General features: G+C 28.0%; 1 protein-coding gene across 1 annotated transcript in view; it reads right to left on the reverse strand.

The window, feature by feature from the left end:
• LOC112604395 (protein Wnt-5b-like) overlaps positions 1-16,246 on the reverse strand; it is a 62,531-nt gene that overhangs the window by 9,739 nt on the left and 36,546 nt on the right. The window contains exons 3-5 of the mRNA XM_025353423.1: positions 13,489-13,669; positions 7,720-7,831; positions 6,029-6,131 (exon numbers count right to left, since the gene is read on the reverse strand). Coding sequence (XP_025209208.1) covers positions 6,029-6,131; positions 7,720-7,831; positions 13,489-13,669 — 396 coding nt within the window. The remainder of the gene's footprint in view (positions 1-6,028; positions 6,132-7,719; positions 7,832-13,488; positions 13,670-16,246) is intronic.

The raw sequence follows: 16,246 nt of genomic DNA on the forward strand, positions 1-16,246 counted from the left end.
GGTATTATACGTGTTCGAGTTGTTTGTATACATATATCGTGAGCTTTGAATAAGACAAATATTCCCGACCGGCTTTTATGTAACATCAGTTACACCGTATATTATATATTATATATATATATATATAGGTTATGTATAACCAAACGTGCTCACCGCTTTTCGGACGATCAAAGGCAATGTTGTGAAACTAGAAATTTCCGCCGCCTTCATCGTGATAGTTCGTATAATAAATTAAATTAAAAAGAGTAATAAAAAATAAAAGTAAAAAACCAGACCAGTAAGGCGGCATGTATAGCCAAGTATATATTACCGTCGCGTATCGATTTGGGATACCAAAGCGATATTGTATGTACGAACGGGATCTGTGCAACAGTCGTGGAATGTAGCAAAATATGTATATATAATAATAGTATATACTTGAATAGCTAGTTGGGCCGTCGTGGTATAAAACTATTTACTGACCAGCGACTATGTTGAACGCGAGACGCACGAACGTCTGCGAGCTCGTTTAGTACAAATTGTCTTCGACAGCCACCGCGTTCCAATGCGTATATAATATAAATAATAAAAAATGCTGCAAGTCCGCGACGAGTGTCTTTGTGTGTTTAGATATATGAAACAATCGGAACAACGTTTTCTTCTTGTCGGTTTACCAATTGCGATTTGTAAATAAGTAATACTCATATATATATACGTATAATTTTTATATTCACGTATATATACTGCGAGTATATTATTAATACCGCGAGTGTATTTTATATATACGTAAATAAATAGAGCATTATTGATGACGTTTAAATAAAATTTCGTGTACACTTTGAAACTACAATAGACGAGTGAATCGATCGCCACCTCAAGCCTCTACAGTGCGAAAAAACAATATTTTTTGTTTATATCATTAAAAATAATAAAACTAGCCTTTGGGGATGCTTAGCGTGGCAGCCATATGGAGAACTATTAATTTAAAATTAATCAAATATAAAAAAAATATTTTTTACTTTTTTCTTTACAATTTTTTAAGGGAGGCAATGCTTCCCTTACTTTGCCTCAGGAAAACCGCCACTATGACGTTTTTTATATAGTTTCCGCTTCCGAAGATTCATAGTTGTATTTTTTACACCTATACAGTACTGTTGCACTATTTCGTGTACAAAGTTGTATAGTTTAAAGATCGTATAGTACAATAAATAAACTTCAATCAACGCTGCGTCTACTGTCTGACTAAGTTTTCATATCTGTAAACTATAATAGATATATTTTATGATATACATGGTATACGTTATATTAGCGATATAATTAATGTCTATCCTCCTTGATGTCTATAGTCAATCTTAGAGATATTTTTATAATTGCTTGTATGTAGTGTAATATCTACAGAATCTTTAATTACTATACAATATACCCGAACACAGGGAAATGTACTCCAGCTTCAAACTTAAAACTTTTATAATTCATAACATTTTAATTAAGTAATAGGCCATTATTCTGATTTTGAATATTTTCTGAATTGTAAAATAATATGTTTTATATGAATATATTATCACTTTGATTGCTTCGGATATATATACAAGCATATTTATAAAGAAAATAAACAGTCGGTCTCAAGTCACTACATATAAAATTAAATTTACATATTTCTTTCATGTTTAATCTAAAGCCATATACAGCACACAACAGCTACACTGAACTAAGCTGACGGAAAAGCAATAGACTGTATAAATAATCATACAAAGGCGTGAGTTTGGTTAGAAAATTAAAAATTTACTTTGAATCAGTCGTCAACAAAAAGTATATATATATATACCTATAAATAATAATATATTCTCAATCTCAGTGGTCACCAGTATAATAGTTGTTATTAGTTGTTTTTATGCCCATATATACACGTTTAAAGGACGGTGTGTACACACACACGCATATATTATAATATTATGCATAATATAAAACCCGCAGTTTTTTATGTAACAAAAGCACAGTGATTACGCATATTGAATCGACTAAACAATTGTTTCTTCCCGGACACTTCGACACCCTTATCCAGTCCTAGGTCATTATGTTTGTTCGTTTTTGATCACGTCACAAAGCACTATATGTAGGTATGCATGTATATAATAAATAAGTGAAAGAGGAAATGCCCGTAGCGAAATTTCACGAACTGTAACGGACTGTTGCATACAATTATACGGTTGATATAAAAAAAAAAAATACACAAAACGACAACACTATATAGGCAGTTGTATATATTTACTATGCAATTATAGGTACCTATTGTGTTAGTACCTATATACGACATATACTATATTTATGCATCCGAATCCGTAAAACTATATCGAACGATTATTATAGGATGTCGGAGAGTCATTTGGAGACAATATCGATTAAGAATCACCGATTTCGGTCGAATGGTTTCTTTCCATGTTGTATTCGTAATATACCAATACATCGCCGTTGTGCAGACGTTCCCCTTAAGATGTAATATTATATACTGCATATTAGAGTGGTCTTAAACGCCCATTTAACACACATTTATCTGATCTATGGAACTATGTAAGACATTTATATAAATTATTAAACGTAGATACTTAAATTGTGTGTATATATATATATATCGATATCATATACGTACGATAAGTGTCCAATAACAATAACAATAAATATAACTCAACACACTATACATCAGACTCGGGTTTAAATGTGTATAATGTTCACTTGAAACTTTTTTTCTCTTTATCAATTATATTATAATATAATACAATTAACTGTTTCGATGAAAAACTGTAATCTATAGTCTATGTGTAAATGCAGTGTTTTTTATAGGCACATTTTTTTTTTTTAAGATCTGGTAACCATTTTTCTTTAAATTGTCGAAGCGAATAAAAACAATAAAACAACAATTATAATGTATTCTTTCCTCGATAATGTACGTTAATTTGTTTTTCTTGTTTTAGTTTAGATACAGTAAGTATTATAATCATATAAATACCCAATACAATAATACCTACATCACAAACTCCAATCCTGTCGGCGCCCGTGCATAATGCATAGTTCACACATACATAAATACGAGTTATACCCCATCGGAATATGCGTGTTAGATATATATATTATTAACTACATATACATCATTCGTGTAACTAGGGGTTGCTTGAAAGTAAAGAAAAAGATTATAACACCCATAGCTAGCAAGTTCTAAAATATTAAAAACTATTTCCTAATGTTTTATTTTATTTATTATTGTATTATTATTTTATCGATTATAAATTAAAATTTAAATAGTAGCCATATCACTATGAAAGCCTATAATTTAATAATTATTATATTAAATTGCGAATAACTAATATATATCTGTATAAACATAATATATAATAAACAAAAATTATACCTCATAAAGAGGAAAAAAGACATTTTTTTTTGCATCCTACAACACAGATAAAGATTTCATAATGAGAAACTAGACCAAAATAAATTTTTGATTAGAAATATTACACTGCGTCTTAAATGACCAAACAAAAATCATGCTGCCACTGTTTTTTTTTTTTACCTTTAGCCTTTATTAAATAACAGTAATAATTATATCTTAATATAAAATTCATTTAACTGTTGTACGAAGATAAAAATTAAGCTCAATAAATTAAAAACTAACCTTGTCCATGATTATGAACATAAATATAGATTACAGTCGTAAAAATCGCAAGCAATTAGCAAAATAGGTCATCTGCCAGAAAATGACCCTCAAATAATAAACGATGTCAAATATTCAAAAAAATTAAACCTTAGAAACACTAATTTCTTCAACAAAAAAAAAAGAAGCCAAAATACAAAAAAATCCACAAATCCAAATTTAGTTTTAGAATATAATTTTCAACAACTAGTTCTCAAAATATAAAAGTTAAAAATTACATGACTTTAATATTTTTTAGCGATATAGTGTCGGATAATTGCTTGAAATTATCTAATCTTTAATCCTCCAATAACGCTTTAAACGTTCACAACCATTGTCATATTTATAAAATTTAACTTCCTGTAGATATATAAGAGATTTCACTGATATCATTAAAGGCAGTACTCGCAGTTCATCGCAATCCATCGCAGTTCATTGGATTTATAAAATAAATGTTAAGGGAGCCAACTCAATGCATAAATCTATGGGGAGCGAATTTAATACGTAAAAATATCGATTACATGAGTTTGGGAGAAAATTCAAAGCTCCAGTTTAATGTAATAATTATATAATTTTAGCACCTCAAACATCTCTAGATGCATCAATAATAACAAATTGGTATAAATGTTTTTATGGCGAAATTTAGAATTTATAAAATTATCATTATTATGAATATGCGTTTCTTATGTGGTGCGTTTGACAGTAATAATTTAACACGTGCCGAACCCGTTCTGATAAAAATCACATTAGAGGGACTAGTAAGTATAACTACCGCCCCGTCATCATATCGTTTCCGGTGTCGTCAGTTATAGTACGTTCATATAACACCCAATACACATATTATAAAATTTTAAATACACAATACTATGTAAGGCACGCCAGATGTACCGGTTATTTGCACGATACTCGGATTCACTTTCGACATTACGCATGATATATAATATTAAAATGTATTATATTTACAATATTTAAGATAGGTAGGTACTACGTATAATATAATATGTGTCTCGGTCACAAGTTATCTCGTTGCGAACGGCCTCCGCGCATCTCCCGCCTAGGTTAGGTTAAGTATGACTCACTACATAATATAATTCGTCGTCAAGACTAATGGAACATCGGAAATCGCCGATAGGTACGTCGTCCGATGCTGTGTTCGTATCTCCGCCGCCCGCAGCAACAGCAGTCGATTCGACATTCGGCGGGTCGCGCGTAATAATTCTCGTAGCTTGTGAATAGTAATAGTAATAATAATAAAAATAATAAAAACCACTCCAATGCCGTCCAAGGACGGAAGACCTTTAAATCAAAACGTCACATAAATATACGGATTTACATGTTAAGAGGAGAAAATACGGCAAACTATACGCCGGGTGTCTCGCGGCGGTGGGGAGCACTGAGATGAGTCTCTTGGAATGTCGTACCTACGCACAATACTGGTGATTAATTGTCTACTTGGCGACCTAATGGATTTTATTAATTGCCGCCTCTCCACCCGCCGTCGTACCGCTACAAGACACGCGCCCACCACACGCTGGCCGCCGCCGATATATATTTGTTCCCACCATGATAATAATATTATTATACTAATTAGTATTAGCCAATACACTTAAGAATAATATATTATACTTTCCCATATTATAATAATATATATATATATATATGTATGATACACAACTATAATATATTTATATATAATACTATTGTCGTATATTATACCATATTATACTATAAAGTGGCGATGATTATGATGGTGGAGTTGGTGCCAAACAGGTTCCCGAAACGCAACACTATAATATATCCTATATAGGCGTAGGTACTCTATCCGTATCACTTTATACATTTAAATATTAGGTATATTAAAGTTATACACGTATGTAACCTATGTATATATGTATATTTAATTGAACAAAAATAACACGTGAAAAACAGTTCAGACTCCATTATTGTTGGAAGTCTCGTGTGTAGCCCCCACAACGGATGCGTACAAATATTTTATATTTTATATATTAGGCATCAATACATCATCAGTCATCGTGTTGATCCTTAATAATAATAATTTTGATCTGAAGCAAACGACGATGTTTTGCGTTTCCTGTTTTATTATTAATTACTACTACTACTACTACTACTAATATACTGCCGCTACTACTACTACAACCACTTCTACTATAGGTATAATGATACTACAACTGTAAGCTATAAAGTACACATGGGACCCGTTTCCGTCGATAACATCGGTGTTGTCGTCGACCGAATTCCTAATTTCCGTCATGTAACAATTTGTTGTTTTTATTTGAAGCGTAATTAGTGTATTACAAAATATAATATGATATAAATTCATCCGGCCAGCGGTTAGCAGGTACTCACCCAACTCGCGAATAGACGGTAATTGCTGCCAACACGTAATCAAACTGCATGAACCGGAAACGCCATGGCATTTACACGTGACTCTGGACTTCTTGAGCACAGCCTACACAACAAAGATGACATTACAAACATTAATGACAAATAAAAATCAGTAGCTGGAAATAAACACCGATAATACGGATAATGGGTTATCTGGACTAAATGTCCTTAAGTTCTCAATTTTCAATTTTAATATTTTTGATAATCCGTCTTATATTTTATTGTAAATAAATATTTAATATACACAACGTTTACATTATTACTTTTTTTCTTATTTTCACTTTTTATATTAAAATACAATTTGTTTACAAGACTGAATAAATGATGATTTGCTTATTTTTAGTATTTTATTAAATCGTCTACATTTCTATAAGATTCAAATATTCAATAAAATCTTTATTTTAATAATACACATAATAAAAAAAAACATCACGGTTGATCCAAAAATGTTAGTTAATACAAAATAGGGTATTATTTAATTTAGAACCAAACGGGATGTATTTATTAAGTGGAAGTAATAACTAATAAGTATCAAGTATACCTATAGACATATGCCACTTAAATGATGTCAAACTGCAGTTTATTATGAAAATTATGTTTTACACACTATAACGTTAAATATTATTCAACATAAGTTTTATTTTACTATATAATATGTACCTACGCACAATAACAAATTATTATATAAACATGCTTGTCAAATTGTCTTCGATAGAATATAAATTAAATAAACTATAAAGTAATAGAAAAAAAAAACCCAATGAAAATGAAGTATCGATACATCATCTTGTTTTTAAATTGTTGAACTAAGATTATTAAAATGTACGAACAAGAAATATCATTCTTAAAATGTACAAACAAAAAATATCATTCTTAAAGAAATATCATTTTAATTAAAAACATGAAATTGCGAATTAAGTTTTTTTTCCAAAGATAAACAAATTATAATCTATGGTATACACATGTTATATACATCATATTATATAGCTGTACAACTAAGCGAATATAATTATTTGAAAATCCATTCATAGAAACACTGAAGACAGCTCCAACATCCCGTGTTTTATATAATATCAAATTATATTCTCGAATACATTTATAAATAATTACATTATGTATATTAATACAAACTAAAATAATCTATTAAAAAAAAATTAACTAGCATAGTTTGATAATAATATGTGCTCAATGACACGAAAACCTAACCCGTTTTTAAATTTTGATTACAAACATTATATTATATTTTATGTTATTTTTTTCTCGAATTTACTTCATGCATGACCTCAGCCGTATACGTATATACAAGCCAATGACCACAGATTTCGTCCGTAAACATGTATAGAAAGTACCAATATTAAAAAGACAAATTGGTTAAAAATGATTAGACATAATATGCACTACACGCGTAATAATAGCTTGCCGTGCTACCAGCTACCGCGGGATCTTTTTGAAAATTACCGTATGGCATCTAAATAGTGTGGTAACAATTTTACGGGGCCCTACCCACCATACATAAGGCTGTATACTTAGAAAATAATAAATCATTAAAATATGCAATAATATACGCGAGCGATATTCCTGTCCACTTTGTTTAATGATAGTATACAGATACGATGTATTACTAATAATATTACAAAATTATTTTTTCTCACCCGTCTGCCAGCTTCATTGTTGTGCAGGTTCATCAAGTTTCGACCTTGTTCTGGAGAGCCCTTTTTCCACCTTTTCTCCTTTTCTTTAACATCCAAAAACACTTTAGTGAACCTAAATACAATAAACAACGAATATTATCAGTAAACATATTTACCAAAGTATTGAACTTGATACACTGGCGTTAAAATCACTGAGTACATCCATTAGTATCCAGCTTCTTGTTTTAAATTATAAACTAATATCCATGCATAATTGTATTAAAATATTAATAATACGACGTGGTCATAATTATTTTAATTATGTGTTTATCTTAAGTAATATTTTTAAAAATATATTCTACTCGTATCATATTTTTCTATTTTTAAATTAAACATATTCATCCTTAACATTTTAATTTGTAGAAATCAATAATATCAATTCACTTTTTTTTATCCAATTATTTCAAGTCCGGTTTAACGTTTCAATGTCATAAATAATTATTCAATATTATTTATAAGCATCTTAGAATTTTTAAACTCCATATAATACATCATGGTTGAAAATGATGTATAATTTAAAAATCTAAAATTTTTAAATTTACAAGTTAAATGGTTAAACTCAAAATTTATTTTAATTTTTTCGTATTTAAATCTCTTATGAATTATGGGTTTAGTTAAATCTTTCATAGAATAGTATAGTAAGTAAAAGTAAATTAATTAATCAAAACTGCACTCAGTAATTGCACGAAAGAAATTAAAACTTGTCAACATATTAAAATTTCATGTTTTTAAATTCCAGAGGATAGGTAACTTACAAATTATTTGTAATTTAATAATAATAAAAATAGTTATATAATGAAACTTCATAGTTGTAAATTAAAATTTCCCATAATGTTATATATTGTTAGGCTATAATTTTTATTTTATCGTAGGTATTGTACATAGAGAAAAAAAGATCTTTCAAGAATACCAGATTTCTTATAATATGTGTGTTTGTGTGTGTGTGTGTGTGAGAGAGAGAGAGAGAGAGAGAGTAAGTGTATGTCCGTCGTACATATAATATATTATAAATGGTTAATAAATATTGTTAATCGTTTTCATGCAGGATTCATAAGTAGTATTCTCATCGAGCGATATAGATACGAAATAATGGATGACGATAGTCGATAATAATTAATCGACATGAACCCAAATATTTTGTATACAGCTATAATTATTAAGTAAAAGTTACAAGTCCCATCTATATAACACTTGGCCAAGCTAGGGCTATAATATGACTTATTGCCTATTGACAACTATATTTTTTTATTTAGGATTTATATCAGGTACGTTCATAATATTAAATATGTAGTTCTCTATTCCAACGCGGGAATACATATTCCCAACGTATTTGTATTAGGTTAAAAAAAATTAAAATTTATCATAACATTTTGTACCTACTTCTAATCTATAGAGACCTATTCTAAAAAATAAATGGATTGTATCTACTTATAATGGTTTTTTAAATTTTTTTTTTTTAAGCACTTATTATTATTACTCAAAATAGTTGAGATAATATGTTTTTGTTCATCTATACCACCCGGTTAATCATTGTGCAGTAAGAGCTGATTAGTATAAGCTATTCCGGAAGCTAATTAAGCTGATACGTCATCTTCTCGCCTGCAGTACATACAATATAACTGCTGCAGCAGGAGGTCGCTGTAAGTCCGTTACATCGCAACACCAACGATACAGGTATGTATTATAGGTATTGTATTAAAAATTACCACCGGAATAAAAATCACCTACACGCATGTATACAATATAATTCCAATGGGTGTAAATGCCGTGGTTGCGATGGGACCTGTCCGTTTAATTGGTTTTAGACAACCCGCCCAAAAATTATATTGTAATTACGAGGGTTACCGCCGCCACTACCAGTTATCGTATAACTACTATACATTAGCCGGTGTCCCCATTAAGAAGCAATAGATCGGTCGTGCGTATAATATTATAGGTATACGCGATGAAAACAATGGGCTCTCGCAGTCACGGTACATACCGTAGGAATTTTAATATTATGTGTGCTCCAAGAGAACCTATATTTATTTTAACAGCTTCCAGACCGCTATAAATCCACGACTCAATAATAATAATAATAACATTATATTATATTATATTGTAAGTATAAACTATAAGAGGTAATAAGTATAATATATTAATATACATATATGTATATCGCAAAGCAGTAACAATAATAATCTATATGTATAATATTAATTATTAATAAATATGCTGGTGCAATCGTCTATCGACCGTAGGTCTCGTGTATACGATTATTATATTTATGAACATTGAACACGCACGAAGACCGCTCGAATGTGGTGGTTTGAGAAGGGAAGCGGGAATTACGAATATCTATCCGATTGTTATGAGTGTTATGACTGTGACGTTAGACCGTTAGGATTTGTTTAAAAGGGTAATTATTATTATACATTATAATTCCATATATGACAATAGGTAATTTTATATTTCAAAAAAGAATATTTTTTTAAGAATTTCAATGTTTAAAAAAATTTTGCTTCGGAATATGAAATTAAAAAAATGTAAAACATTATTGCTATCATTCAAAAAAATTAAAAAATACCTTGAAAAATGATAACGATAGAAAATAGTAAAAAATATTATTGTATATATGTAAAATGTATGTAAGAAGTTCAAGTCCTCACCAATAATATTTTTGAATAACAAATAAGTTGTTAAAAATTACGTTCATGTATTGTATTTTTAGATGTTTTGTTTACAATATGTCCAATATGAACTACTTATGAGGATTCTTGTATATAATTTTCAAGCTTTAAATATAAAAATTGAATATTTTATAAATGTTTATATAATTTTTACGACTACAACAACTTCAAGTATCTTTTTTTTCTTGGATTACCGACTGCGAAGGAGGATTGTTACACTCAAGATCTAAAAACTTTAGTAAGAAATTAATCCATTTTTATACTATTTTATAATACATTTTTTTGCATATTTATAATATATAGTATTACTAAGTAATAAAGGAAATTATGAACTAAGATTACTTTTTCTATGTATAGGTATTAGGTATATAATTGTCTATTTTAAATAGGTAATAAACTTTTTCCAATTTTGTTTAAACATAATTATTTGTAATAAAAGTGACATTATAGATACCAAATAGAAATTATTATATAATATAATAATAATAAACTTTTACACTTTTATACGCTTCAATAATGTTTTATGATTAATTAAACAAAACCGCTCAAAGGTATATGAATTCATACATAATATCTATACTTGATATTCTTTTATTTATTTTACTTATTATAAATTTAATATACAATTTTATTACATAATATTTTAAAATATTATAATATTTAACTATTATTTAGATTCCAAAATTGATATTTTATATTAAAATGGATTAATTTTTATAAATAAAAATTCAGTATACAAGAGATTTTTACGTTATTTATTTGATTCAGGTTTTTAAAAGAATGAAAAAGAACGGTAATCTTTAAAAAAAAAAAATAGCACAAAAGAAAATTCCCCAATATTCATAAATTTTATCTCCCCTCATACAAATAAATACTATAGTGAGTTAGCACAACACATAATTTATACCTATTATATATACTTCCATCAATATTTTATATATTAATTTTGTATTTTAATACAATCGTAACTACATATATCTTACAGAAGTCAACTGACTGAGAACACCACCAACGAGTACCATCGTCTGATATTAATGGTATACACGTAGTAGTCGTGGTTGCATATTTTTTCTACTACTTAATTCATAAATATACTATTTATTGTTTTGTAATATCCATATTATAAAATATAATATGTATTAAATTCGAATAAATAATGCGCAACTGGTGAACGAGTACAAGCTGCAGGTTTTATTATTTTCTATTTTTAATACATTTTATTGCACTTCTCACACAACTCAAACCAGTTTCGCGTGACAGGCAAAAAATATTTTTGCGCGTCGCGTAAAGTAGTTTTTTCGGCTATCTGTTCGGAAATATTTACTTGGTAAGCAGTTATTTATTCTTCCAAAAACGGGAACAGTGAATAAACACAACTATAAAGTGTTTCTTACCTACGTTGAAAAATGTTTTTTACGACCTCCTGTCTGCGTTATCGCTTTACACATTTTCATGGATAACAATTTTTCGGTTAATCGAACGATTTTTTTTTTTCTTTTCTTTTTACAAACATAACAAAATAAATTTATAATAAGTATGTAGGAAGGTAAGTGTTATAACTTCTGAATATATAAATACGTGATTTTCATTATAATAAAAGTAATAAATTACAAGGCATTGACATTTTACATCATTATTTACTTTTAATTTGTTAATGCTTACCTATACACAATTTTAAATTTTTCAGGTAATATAATAAATTATGTGAACAACTGTTTCACAACATTAGAAATTTTATTAATTTATTTATTATTTTTAAGTAATAATTTTTGCATGTCATGTTTTATCAATTTAAAATATAATTAGTGGTAAAACTATAATAATGCATTTACTGATCATATTTATTAATTTACTATCATAGCATTTATAACTTTGATTATATAGAGTTTCATATAATTATACACGTTATACATACATTACCGATTGAATACATCTGTTAAGTCAAAACCAAGTATCATTTACTATAAATGCTTCCAAGTTGCAAGTAAACGTTAATATTAAATAGGTACTTTTATACAATAACAATTTTAATATGAATATCACAATCATTATAAGTTAGGTTTAATGTTTATAAATTATAATATAAAAGTGAGAAATCGATGGTTGATGGGTTATTATTATATTTTGAGATTAATATACTTGATATTTATTTTACCTATGCAACCATCATAGGTAAAATAATTTTTTAATCATTACACAAATTCGATAAGAATCGTACATTTTTTTTAAATGTAAGAAGAAATTCCACGTCACTGAACATTTCAAACAACTATATAAGGAACAACAATGGCATAACTAACTTTATACATGTACATATTATATTATATACGAGTACGGGAGTTTACAACTGTCATCTCATGGTGGTCTAAGAGCTTGGAATTGTAATGACTTTCATATAAGCTGCCAATCTGTCATTTAAAAATGTGCCTGATTGATCTGATTGATTGCATTGTTTTTATTTTCCGTTTTAGTCAATATTTACTGTACCTATACGATTCACTCGAAGCCAATCGGTTTATGTAAGATATGTATACACAAACATGAGTTCAAGCAATTTTGCTAATATTAAAGTTCAAATAATTTTTCTTGGTTATCAATATTATCATAATATAATTATAATATTATATTATACATTATTTTTATTAATGTTAAAGCACAAAAGTTAAATAAAATCTGAGCAAACGATGTTTCTTTGTTGTAAAGATGTGTTATATTTTTTAACGGTTTAATCGCTATAATCTCAAACATGTATTAATAGTTACAAATTTGAAGTTTTTATAGTTGATCTCGACTTCAGCATAACCACTAAGCTAGTTACAAATAATATTGAATACAATAATATAAAATCGTATACAATCCATAGCCATTGGAACGATTTCTATGAACACGTTTTGTAAGGAATACTTTGAATAAAAAAATATGTTTAAACATAAATTTCATTAATTTTACTAGTCTAATTTTAAAGTTTTAAGACCTATCGAGCCTATTAATTAAAATAAGGGTATTCATTTTTATATCTGTAATAAAAAACCATTTTTAAAGATATCAAAAACACACTCACTTGTATCCGTACTCCATGTTATCTCCACAACCTCCCCAAACCCAATCTCTTCTCAAATCCTTTGGTCTTCCCGATCTCGAGCAACTGCACGTGTTTAAACGACCATCTCTGCAGGCACGGGCCATGGCATGCGCAACGCCAGCTGCTTTGATCGCTTGTACAAATGCTGCCTCGCGGCTGCCTGTAACCGACATAAACACAAAATATTAAACTCAATCCCTTTCAGCGCGTTGAATTAAAAATACACACAACTAAATTAAAATCAAAATAATTAATTTATATAATTTAGATGGTATAAACATAATAGGTAATACTTCACCATCAGCTACAACTGCAGTCTTTAAGCAGTAAATTAAATAAATACATTTATAGGTGTACTAATTTATTTTATAAAATGTATAATAGTTTTATATCTTAAGATACCTTTAGATATTTTGAATTTGATTACTAATGTTATATTTACACACCCAGAGATAATAAATGGTTTTTTTTTTACTTTTATTTAAAAAAATATGTATTTAATAGCACAGCAATTGCAACACGAAACTAGATAAGGTAAAAAGAAAATTTTTAATTTAAATTAAGAAACCAACTTTGATTATAAAATATATTAAAATTGAGATTAATCAATAGTATGTATACGTCACATTTTTCTAATTTTAACAATGTTTACAACATTTTACAGCATATTACCTACATACTAAGGTACCTACTATGTTCAACGTCGATTACATTATATACTTACTAATCATAGATAAGTAGGAACTATAAAACATTAAATAAATTAGGTACTAACTATAATATAAATTATTGACATGTTATAAATTGGTTAATTAAAAAAAAACTGTGTGTCCATATATTACATAATATACATTTTAATCGGTAAAATTAATATATTTATATTTTATTCATTAATGATTAAAAAAAAAAGTTGTTTAATATTCAAATCGTATATTTAATCAATTTCGTGGTTCATACACGAGGTATATAGGAGGTTGGCCCATGTGACGTTTCAGAGATTTTTTAATTATTTTTCATCGTAAATTTAGAACGTCAAAATATTCAGAATCTAAGAGATATCAACCCAACAACCCAAATAATATTATACGGATATACTGGGTAGTTCTATATTAATTGTTTGTAATAAACCTTTTTATAGTTGTATACTCAGTATAATATGAATACATTAAAATAGATAAATAAATATATGAATATTCTTGAAGTATTAATTTTGTAATAAAATATGTATACGATAAACTACTTTATTTTGTTATTTTATGACTATCTCGTCGTTTGAATTCGATACAGCAGGAAGTTTTATCTTTAGTTTTATATCTCCAAAGCTTTTAGATCACTATCTTAACCACATACTAAACTATAACTAGTTTATAACTACGGAAAGTTAAACACGAGAAAAATATTGATCAAAATTAAGTCTTATAAATAAAATTGTAATGCTTTAGTTTAATCCAACATTACAGGGACAGTCTTTATAATTACACGCGATCATTAAATTGTTTATAATGCGTAGAGTTTTGAGATTTAAAGATATTTTTAGACATTATTATAGGAGAAGTAAAATTATAATTTGAATAACTAAGATACAAACATTACTAAATTTCACTCAGTTTTTCTATAAATCACGAAATTCGAATTTACCCCTTTCATGACTCTATTGTGAATAAACCACCCACACACACTTTTTCTAGATTACGTGTCTGTGCATAAAATATGATAAATAAAAACAAGGGCAAAACCCTTCTCGACTTCTATTCTTATTCAGTCAAAATGAATATGACTAAACTTGGGAGGGGGGACATTTGTCACCTGTAAAATGGACATCCATTCTAGCATGAAATATGAGGCACTTTTGCCCCTATCATAAAATAAATATATTAAAAATTATCACTCGATTATAAAATAAAAATATTTGCGTTTGCGTTAATACTTAATAATATTAATAAATATTTTTGGTACACTTAAACCTTGTTAATAAATTATAAAACTTCGAATTTTATTTTAAGGAAACTGAATAATAAGTTACTTATATGTTAACGATTTTTTTTGTCTTATAAAGCTGCGTTATTTTGAAATGTATATATTTACTATACCAAACAAAAATGGTAATTGAATTAAAATTTTTATCTAAAGATACTTAAATAATTGAAGACAATAAGACATCAAAACTTGATTTTCAGTATAATTCAAATTATACAAATTATGTATTGTAACATCTCTTCTTTTGAGCGCTGTGTAGTACGTTTTATTTAACAAAGATAATAAAGTCTAATTCAACTATTCTTATTAAACTTTATTTATTATTTATTTTTAATCTAATACTTGACTATTAATTTGAAATATATAAATATTTATAGGACTGACTTTTAATTCTCGTCTCTGACTGCCCCGTTCAAGAATCGACCATAACTATCGACTATTCGCGATTCTCCATGACTATTAAGCACACACACAGTAGATCAGCCTAATAACCACACATTTCTTTTACACCTGAAATTTAGACCTTGGATGGAGGGATGAAGACGACAATGGTTAATATCATCGTATCATTACGATGGCGTTATGAAATTTCTTTACTCAATTCCATTATAAAAAAGTTAATAGTAATCCAATACTTATGAACTTCAGCCTCCCTAAATGCAATATCACCTGCCAAATAACTTATCTTCTTTGTCCTTAAACTATTACAGAAAAAATATTCATTGACTTATTTTAATTTTAAGAAATCTACATTTAATAA

The sequence above is a fragment of the Melanaphis sacchari genome, unplaced genomic scaffold, assembly GCF_002803265.2.
Source record: "Melanaphis sacchari strain LSU unplaced genomic scaffold, SCAv2.0 Contig11_pilon_pilon, whole genome shotgun sequence".
NCBI lineage: Eukaryota > Metazoa > Arthropoda > Insecta > Hemiptera > Aphididae > Melanaphis > Melanaphis sacchari.